Here is a 10,808-nt window from a genome sequence, read left to right on the forward strand (position 1 = left end):
ACTATGGTCTGCGTATGCGGATCATGTACGAGTATCACGATGCCACTACGGCAAGGCATCCGGGCCGTGAGAAGACATCCACTCTTCTCACGAGAGACTTCTACTGGAACTACCAATACAAGTGGGTGCGCAAGTACAAACGTGCTTGCGAAGTGTGCCAACGCGTGAGGCCTGCTACGTATTCGCAGCTCCAGTACAATCATTACCGACACCGTCGGAGTGTTAGCAGTCCATTTCTATGGATATTGTTTATGGTCTTCCGCCAGACAAAAAGCGGAGGACTGGCGCTGTGATCTTTGTTGACCGATTCAGCAAGATAGTTCATCTTGCTGCAGTACCGGCTCAAGTCACGGTCGTGCAGACTGCACGACTGTTTATTGACATGGTGTTCCGACACCATGGAAGGGAGCTCGACATTGTATCGGACCGTGATCCACTTTACGGCTCGGTTCACAGCTGTCGATGTCGACTGCGGATCATCTACAGACGGACGGACAGACCGAGTGCGTGAATCGCGTGCTCGGTGACGTACTGAAGGGCTACGCACACTCGTTCCCGCAGTGGGGTGACTGCTTGCCGATGGAAAAATTTGCCATCAACAACTCGGTGCATGCCTCGACAGGGCATATGCCGTTCTATGTGAATGCCACCGCCATCCGCGCCAACCATGCTAGTTCGAAACGGTGAGCTCCTCCTTAAGTGGGGGGGATCTACAGTTGCGTCGAAACAATCACAGAAAAAAGCACTGATACCGACGTGGTGTCAGCGGTGACGACGCGAAGACAAGCGTCTCGTTCCCTGAACGAGACCAAGTACACCGTTTGTGTAGGGCACAGGCACCGCAAGTAAGAAGACGTCTGTGCAGAGCACAAACAGCGCGCAGGCCGGGCCTGCAGCGGAAACAAACACGTCTCAGCGAGGCACAGACAGCGCGCAGGATGGGCCTACTGCGGAGAAGGAAACCGTGCTGAACAAACCATTCAGCACCCAATCACTGGACTTTGTCCAGGACGCAATAGCAGCCTCTGTAGACAAACAGAAGCTGAACGCAGACAATGGCGGTAGCGGAAACACATATAAATTCAAAAAGGTTCATTAGTTCTGCTAGCTACGCAGAACCTACCACGACATGTAGGACAGCGAGCTCGGAGCTCTGGGATTGTTCCTGAGTGACAAGACGATCGTTCAGAGCGCGAGAGCCATGGTCAGCATGGGGCTGACCAAACGGAGGGCATCTTTCCACCACCGCCGCTGCGTGACGCGCACGGATCGACACGTTGGAATGTCGAACGGGTCGTGGACTATGAAGCCCCGAAGACAAAACCGAGACCAGGCTCGTCTTCGTATTCGTTGGAGACGATTTGCTTTCCATCGAGATACATGGAAGCCACGGGACGGCCTGATGAAGGACGTTCCGGAATTGGTGAGGGCGTACTAGGTCCAGAACCAAGCGTTGGCATACTGTCTGCATTAGAACTGCGAGTGCCACCGGCACGGGGTGCATCATGGTGCTTAAGTTGAGCGTGGAAATCTTGCAGTAGAGCGGGTACACGAACGGAAGTGTACCCGAGAAAATCGCGTTCAGAGCGTCGCACTGCCCCGAAGCAGCAGTGCGAACACGCAGCTACAGGTGAAACTGCGCAAGGCATTCTCGCCTCCATATCGTCATTATGGACATCTATTGATGAGATGACGCTTCGGGAAGGGCTCGAAGCGCTGGCGAGCCGCGACAATACGCTCGCGGTAGCCTTTCACCTTTTTGTTGAAGTTCACAACAAATGCGTTCCAAGATTGACAAAGTGACACCCACTCGGGCACTTTGCTTTTGTGCCACCTTTTCTTCGACGCATTCCGTCGGAGCTCATGGAAGAGTCTGATGTAGTAGTCGCGCCTTAGATTTGTTAACGGATCAAAGTGCATGTCGACGGCCTCAGCGTCATCATTGGTGGCGTTGCACACGTACACGCGTATCGGGTTCGGCGGCAATGTCGTGTCGAAACTGTCAGCGATTCCAGATGCAGTTGGCATCCAGGGGGCGCGTACTGCAGGTGCAGTACGCGGAGAAGAAAACGGCACCGACGGTTTGTCAGTCGTATCTTGTGCATGCTTTTGCTTAGGCTTAGCATGATATTGCGTGACAAAAATATCACTTTCTGTCGCGGGCGTGATCGCTTGCGCGGACACTAAAATTGTGGTACCTCCAGGTGCAGGCATTGACGTAGCGAAGTCTGCCGGAGCAGATTTTTGTGCGGGTGTCTTCCACGGCGAGCTCCTCGCGAAATGAACTCGGGTTTTTGAGGGCCTTGTCAATACTTTGAATGATGTGTTAAGACTAGATAAGTCTCAGCTTAACGAGGGGGGGGGGGGAGGTTAACGGGGTTACACGCAAAGTGGCTACACATAGCCATTTGATTACGAAATAGGTTGTCCCTATTGGTGTGAGCTACATCAATGGTTGCATCTGGTAGACTGCATGCATTCAAGGCGTTCAATTGGTTGAAAGTCAATATCTTCAACCAATTAGAATAGTGGGTTTTTGTCAACCATTCGCTAATAAATATAGCAAAGCTGATTTTCGGTAAAAATGAGAGCTGTTTATTTGTTTGCTTGGTTTTTTTCCTAATCTAATATTCTAAAGATTAAAAAGATATTAGATTAGGAAAAAAAAACCAAGCAAAGCTCTCATTTTTACCGGAAATCAGCTTTGCTTTCCTATTTAAGTAAATTTGTCTAAAATGAAAATGTACCCATTTAATCTTGGGTGACAGGAAAGCAAAACACCATTCTATCTTATAGTTTATTATGTATAACAGGCTCGCGCAATTAGACTCGGGTGGAGTAGAAATAACAATATTAGATTTATCATAACGAACACCCAAGGCACTCTTTGAACAAACAAACAGAGTTGTTTTATTTGCAAGACACGGTTAAGATACGGTTAGATGTAAGATGGAACGGTTTGGTGTGAGGGGCTTCAGTACTAACTGCAGTATCATGCCGTAAATTGTAAATACTTGCAGTATGACCGTGCAAGTACAGTAGTATTAATTCATGCCAATATTTGCAAAACACTTTTTTTATCCATTACTGGTTTGGAAGACCAGCCCTGGAAACAACCAAGGTACTACGCTGTGCTCTTTTCTTTACTTCCTTTGTGAGTTCCTTCCATGACCACCGTCCCGGTAGCATGCTCAACAAGAGTGAGACCGAAACAAGGACTCCAAGCCCAAGCCCGAGGGGGTTTTCCTCCACACCCCTCGCCAAACGAAAGCCGAACAAGGCCGCAACAGCGATCCCACCCGCATAGCAAGACAGTGCAGTTACTGTAGCCGCTTAATTCTGCTTCCGAAGCCGTTGATACACATTCTGTAGAACGGTGGTCGGTCCGTCAAGATTATCAAAAGGAGCCGCAGACTGGTCAACACCCTCGCTGGGATTACAGCTCCAATTTGCGACAGTGAATACTATCGAAACCAATTGTCTCAGTAGTTGTGCCACCTTGCATGCCACAACGGTAGCCAAAGCTGTTCGATTTTGGGGTAAAAGTCACCCGTAAACTATTTGCAGTCATCGGCAATTGCCACAACATACGTTCTGGTTGCCGTTTGCCATTTTGGCAAAACTTTGGGGCATGTTGGAAGACTGCAACTGTTGACTCAACAACATTTTACGTGCGTCTAAATTAGGCTCGGAATTTGTACAAATCCTGTGATACTAAACTTGAGTTCGATGTGAATCTATTGCAGCTCTAGTCTCACATCGGCAGCCTGCCAGTGACAACTTGCCCCGAGGAACTCATTCATCAGTGAAGGTTCGCCCTGTCTATAAATAAGGATGTGGTTCACTACTGATCATGTACCGGTAAATAGAATACAGTACATGAAATGCAATATTAATAGTTGTCGTCGGAATTCAACTTCAGTTTCATCTATGACACCACCACACATCCTCGATAACACAGCGTCAACTTGCAAGCTAGTGAAATGAACTTTACCACTCGACCAATCCACTCATCAAATATGAACTCGAGAACGAAAATAATGCATTTTTTTCATTCTGACAAACGGAACGCAACAACTACAAGCAAAAGACGAGCCAAGACGCAACTGTTCCGCTTACTCCAGTGAGAGAGACACGAGGTTCAGCGCCGGAGCGATCGTCAGCAACTCCCAACGTAACATTCCTTGCAACGTGTCGCCAGCATTACGATGCGCATGTTCCTCTCCACGGTAATCCGTGCGGCCGGTCCAGCGCAGTTGCTGGTACTCTTCGCCTGTGGCCGGGTTTATCACATTCAGGAACTCAATAGATAACGACAAATGCGCCCACGCCAGCTTGTCGATGAACTCGTCCTGCAGATGTGATCCATTGACGTCCACGCTCTGCGTGCCAAGGACGTATCCTGTGGCTTCTAGCATGGGCTCTTCGGTCTCTAAGTCCGAAATGGGCGACATTGGAGGTGTCGAAGGGCAGCTGGCGTCAACGTAGGTGGGTGTTGCCATGGACCCAGAGTTGGCGGGGAGTTGCTTGCTCGTTTCAATGAGGAAACGAACAAATACCGAGCGGAAAGTGGAAATGTCGTTAGTCGGGGAGACGACGTCTCGACCGAGCACGTATGCGTTCGGATTAATCTGTTGCAACACCTCCAAGCGGCTCGTCTCACATTTGACTTTCTTAAACCGATCCAGTCTCATGTCGTTCGCCCACGTCTTTTGCATGAGTTCGGCCACATTAAGTCCCTGGAATTTTTTAGTAAACACACATTCCATGACGCTGCCCTCCACCCTCTGTACGATATCCCAACCGAATGTCTGCAGTCTTTTCGTTCGCCTTGCTTCGCCATTCAGACTTGGAAGGAGCAATCTGTTTTGCACGCGGCCCATGGTGCGGTTGTTGTCCAAAATCACCCGTGTCAGATCCAGCTCTGTCAACGGGTGGAAGCCGAACACTTGGGCCGCTTCGTACTCGTCGATTCTGTCTAGTTGCATGCGTAGAGCCTCTGCGCCCCCCAACGCTGGCTGCTGGAACTGCTGGGCCCACCTCGGCCCATCCATTTCCGGACGACTCTCGAGGATTCTGTACAGATGCAACTTCCATGTGGCTTGTTGCTGGATTTCGGCCTTGAGATACAAATTCTCTGCCCCCAGTCTTTTGACCAGGTCCCCTGCTTGTGCATAATTCTTTGCTAGAACGCTGTTGCACGTAGTTAGACATGTCACATTGTCTGTGGTAGTGGATGTTCGTCGGCACATTTCTGCGTATTGCCTTTCCAGCCTGGCCACAGTGCTCTTCATCTCTTTCAGTTCATCTCGTTGCCGTTGCCTCGCTCGTCTCATGCAGTCGCGGTTCTTTTGCCGCCGTAGTTGCATTGCCCCCGCATTGGGCAGTTGCGCACAGTCGAGAACCTGCTCGGGCGCAACACTGGCCCATGTCAAGGGTCTAGTTGCCGAGGTTGTTGTTGCCTTTGACCTTTTTTTCGAACCTTTTGCACTTGACTGGTTAGTCACGCCTGCCGCCCAGACCGCATTTAGTTGCGACCCAAGCCCCGAACCACTCACAAATGGGGAGACAGGGGCCTGGTCTGCGCCTCTGACGGGGCTTTTACTGTCGCTGTCGTTGAGCATGTGGACAAACTCGCCGGGACTTTTGACGGGGCTGGCTCCGCTGATTGCCGCAATGGATTCATCCTCCTGGGGCATCTCGTCCCACATTGCGTCCTCGTAGCTGTCCAAGATGGACACGGCACTTGAGCGCCAGTCATCGTCGGCGGTGGCCATTGTTGCTGCCTCGTGCGTCATGGTGTGCCACTTGTTCACAATACAATAATAGGTATCACTTGTCCGGTGGCAAAGCGCAAGTGGCTGTTGCTGCTCACTTCGGCAATTGCAGAATGTCCCGTCTCTTGCGCATCCTGTCCACAACAAACTACAGTACCGGTAAAAGAAGCCATGTCTTGAAAGAAGTAAGCAACACAATCCCTTACTGAAATTCTGTCTAGTGGACTAAATTGATAGAGCCATTCTACTGTACCTTTGAGTGCAGGGTAAACAGCGGCGTTGGGTCGAGTAAGGTTCCCTCAGATGGGCACCGGCAGACCGTTTGCCAGGCTGCCAACGCCCGCCCTCTTGGCAAGAGCAAGAGTCTTGCGTGTGTCTTGGTTGGTCTCATGGTGCCGCGTCGATAGTCGCGCGAAGTAATTGTTATGGGTTGTGCGAGCAGTGAAATGTACACACGACAAGGCGTGTCCTCAAGGCCATCCGGCTCTGCGCTCTTTTCGCGCAAAAGTCTCGTTGCGGTCAAACATTTCATCATCGCGATCTTTCACACGGAATACCATTTTTGGTCTTCCATCGAAGCAAAGCAGGTGGCCTTTGCTGCGTGTTCAGCGCTTTGTCGATATATTTGTTGTTGTACTGTACCAACGCCAGAAACGTAGAAACTGAGGCTGCGTTGCAATGATCACTTACTTCAATCAAGTGCTTAAGTTGACTGTAACATGGTAAAAAATCGAATCGAAGAAGTTGGTAGTACTGTACATGTACCGGTATTCATTAAAACAATTTTTCCACCAATCACATCGTGGTTGCACTCTCTGTTGCACGCTTGGCGGGTATTTTTACAGTATCGTATGATATTTTTTGTAGTTGTAGTACTTTTTTCGAAACTATAAATCAATAGTAACCCAAAATTCTAAAAGTTAACATAATAGAGACGTTGTGGTACCAGTTAATTATACTTTGAGAATTGATAGTGAATTTTGTTTCGTTTTGGAGGGTCGATTTCTTCCTATTGCTGTCATTATTGATTAACTAGCCGAGCCAGGATGGTTAAACGTCATTTAGGCTCCAAGTTTATTAACGTTTCTTAATGGGGTCTACTAAACCAACTATAATTAGCACCTCTCGTGTTTTGTTGCTGTCTCACCGCTCCATTTGAATCGTATCCTACGTCCTTGTCCGTCCGCCCGCTAAGTAGTATCGGATTTTGCTGTCTAAAAATCTGTTAGAAAACAATGGTTTACAGCAGTAACACATGTGAGTTCTTTTTGTTCAATCTAAAACTATCCATCTTTATGGATCAAAAGACAACGTTTATTAGCACAGCGTTGTTCTAACGGTCAGTTCTTACGGCCAGCTTTTGTTGTATATGTACTACGATTTGGCGGTTCGGTCAGTTACCTCACACTCAGATAACTAATTACAACAAAACAGTTGTACAGTACTGCACCCCGTTTTCGCGGCGGAGGACCATATAGGATTTAAAAATAAACCAGATTTTAGCTTATTTTTAATAGTTCATTTAGATTCAGGATCATCACATCCGGAAGTTTATCAACGGTCCAAGGGGGGTGCAATACTGTAATTAATATTTTAGTCATTGTACCTTGCAAGTACCGAGTATTACGTATATTAATAGTACAGAGTACAGAAATCTGCCTGAATAAGGAACGCCTGATATAAATTAAGAAAGAGATTGCATAACCGTGCTAAAAACAGACAATGATATCGGATCATGTGCATGTACTAAATTAAGCTAGGATAAATTGAAGATTCGACTTTTGAATGAGACCAGTGATTCCAACAGTGCTGAATCGTGGAAGCGCTAGCTTTAGACGATGCAGCATCGCACCAGAGCAGTGCAGTTAGCTGGTCGACGTTGTACGCGTTGCCGGGGCCTTCGCCATCAAATACATACTTTACATGCAATTTAAATTGATTAAAACAATTATCTATCGTGCGCGCATGCATTCGTCGGGTGCGGTGCACGGGAGCAGATAGCGCACTGACCGTGCAGCCGCGCGCCTTCATTGCACGGTGGCAGTGGTGAGTGTAAAAAAGATATATATTCGCAAAGTCCCTACAAAAAGCGCTGATCGTGAGCCTACTTTAATATTAAAAAATATTATCGTCTCTTCTTTAGAAAGTCTGTGGAAAATAGCATCGCAGGGCTCTTACAAATGCGGCCTGTGAAGCTTATATTAGTAAAATTAATACTATTAATATCGTCTTTACTTTGAGTGTGTGGAAAATAACATCCCAGTCTGTGAAGTCTACATTAATAATAATAAATATCTCTATTTGAGAAGTGTGCAGAGCTCTTAGAACATAAAATGGTTACTGTGCCCGATTTGCAGTACATACGACAGGTTTTGCGTAGCTAAATGTAAATAATCAATCATCAGCGCAGCTCGCCTGGCTGTTTGCAACCAATCAATGCGTTTCGTACTCGGCAGAAATGTTTACTTCACGTCCAATCGCGAGGGCGAGAGACGGTCTGATCGTGCAACAGATCCAGTCAGTCTCGCAGGTCGGCAGGTATTGCCCAATCAGGGCTCGAGTTAATTGTTTCCGCTTTTTGGCCATAATTGTAATTTAGGCATAGTTAAGTCGAGTCAGAAAGATAGGCGCGGTCGGTACGATGGGACGTAAATGTATAAGACAGGCTAAGTGTAGCCATGCGAAAAGGCAGGAAAAAGCAGGAAGAGAGGAAAGCGACGGACTGATTGACAGACGGACGGACAGACAGACTACAAGGTTAGAAGCGGAGAGACTAGCGCTCTGGGCGCCCGCTCCGCGGACGCTAAGGCATGGTCGGTTGGTGTAGAGAGGGCCGACCACCTCCGCTGCGCTGCGGTGGGCTTAGAGTTTCTACTCAAAGCAAAGCAACGTATAGTACATGGACACTGTGATCTACGTATATTACGTTCCAAAACAACACCGCACACAGTATCCTTAGTGCTCACATGTTATGGTAGACATGGTCCGGGTTTAACGTGATCTGCAAGATGAGCACCATTTTACCCGGAAGGTTTTGTCTATAATCTCATTTAAGCGCATAGCTCCCAAAATAATATCAATCGGAGGCGCGCGAGGTTGCAAAGCTAATGTATGCTGTACGGAAGACGGGTCAGTATCAATGATGCTACGAAATATACATAGATCGTTGAGAAATTCCAGTGTAGCTGGAGTAAATGCCCTACTCAAACACATTACCCATCTACACGTCATCACCGTGAGGCAGCCGACACCTTATCACTGCTTGCGACGGTCTATTAGAGCAAGGTTTAGTCAGCTCCACGCGCGAAGTATTTTTTACGATAGGTAGTATTTGCCGATGGTCGCCACAAACACCAATATTATGCTTTGGAATTATTTTGCTGAGCTGTTTGCGATATTACGGAAGGGTCTTTCCACTATCTTCCGCATGCATTGAATCTACTTGCATAGCTGACGCACTTACTGACTTATTTGCATAGCTACTGACTGACAGAGTGGCGTAGATCCTTTCGAGTGACATTTACTGGTTCCGATATGTATGACGAACATACGAAGCCACATAACGGTAGGTAGATTATCAGGTCATAGTGGTGTTTAGATGTGAATCGAATAGTAGCTCATGTACATTATATGAAGTATTTTGCTGCCTACTTATCACCTCGGCGTGCTATTTGATATGTCCGTGCATATATTGCGAGGTCGTTAATGAGTGTATACCACGCGCTCGTGATATCTAAAACCTATGTATAGGTTCACTGTCGCTCTCTCGGTACATTTGCGTCGTCGTGCTGGATTACTGTGCTTACGCTTCTGATGTATCAGTCTATATGACCAAGCAGGTCACTAACTGGGCACAGACCATACTGCAGCGATACTGGACAGGGCACTAAAGTATAGTACTGCGTACAGACAGTTCGACTTACCACACCCACCGGTATTGTTTGCGCTACCGCACACGTGCTCGTATCTATGTAGACAGCAACTTAATCGTCGCGTGTAGTGCTCACTCGATGCTGTAGTTTCAATTTGTGAGCGCACATTAATGGAACATACGCTGTGAGCGCTGATGTCACAGATAGCATGGTTTGCATGTATCCAAGTGAGCGAGTGTACTCTCGATCTATTGTTACGCGGAAGCAGATAGGGACGGTCAGCTTGCAAGGGTTCGCAGTAGACACCATGCGCTAATTATTATTTGAAACGCGCTATCCTCTGTAGGTGCGTCAACACTATTGGCAGCGCCATAGTCAGTTACCGTATGTGCGGCTCCAAGAACCTCGTACCGTCAACCAGTATACTAAATACAAATATAGGTAGGAAAATGGGGGCCTAAAGGGTATATTTACCAATTACTTGCTCTTCTCGCTGCTTCTTTTGCTCGATGTACTTGGCGTTTCGGGCGGTCAGCTTGCGAGGGCGGCTGCGCCTCTTTTTCTTCTTGGGGTACCAGTCAGGACCCATCGCCTTCTTGACGTTTGACAGGCTTTCTTGGAGGCGCACTTCGGCCGAACCAGGAGGTGGGGGCTTTTCCTCCCAGAACTCAACCGCTTTTGGGCCGTTCTCGCAGACAATACAGCGCCGCATGATGTCCCGCCCGCTGATTGTACGGAATGCGTTGTCGTACTGCAGCTTCTCGCAGCAGACGCAGCGCGCCCGGGAATCCGTCGTAGACCGCTGCGGATTCAGCAGTTGCAGGCCAATATTGGCCTTGCACGTGGGCCTCGCCATGTTGCAAACTGTGAAGGAAATTTTATATCACTAACGTGCGTAAAAAAATATTAGGTATTCTAACGGATACTTACTGCTGGGTGTTTAATATTTAGCAAAATATTAAATAGTATTATTATATCATAAACATAATATTATTTTAACCAATAAAGTACGTCAAAATATTTAGCCAGTACACGGCCATTTAATGCCGGTACTCATTATTACACAAAAAAAAGTGTTATTTTAGTTTTTAGCAATCGCTTAAATAATAATATTATTAATTTTAAACAATCATACTTTTCAGCAATAACACCACCACCA

General features: G+C 47.5%; 1 protein-coding gene across 1 annotated transcript; it reads right to left on the minus strand.

Moving 5' to 3' along the window:
• Window positions 1-4,026: 4,026 nt before the first annotated feature.
• Window positions 4,027-5,798, minus strand: PITG_15129 (uncharacterized protein; the record flags this gene model as incomplete). Its single annotated transcript, XM_002898248.1, has 1 exon — window positions 4,027-5,798. The coding sequence occupies one exon, from the start codon at window positions 5,796-5,798 to the stop codon at window positions 4,116-4,118; it is 1,683 nt and encodes a 560-aa protein (XP_002898294.1).
• Between the last annotated feature and the right edge of the window lie 5,010 nt (window positions 5,799-10,808).

The sequence above is a fragment of the Phytophthora infestans genome, genomic scaffold (genome assembly GCF_000142945.1).
Source record: "Phytophthora infestans T30-4 supercont1.38 genomic scaffold, whole genome shotgun sequence".
Lineage (NCBI taxonomy): Eukaryota > Oomycota > Peronosporomycetes > Peronosporales > Peronosporaceae > Phytophthora > Phytophthora infestans.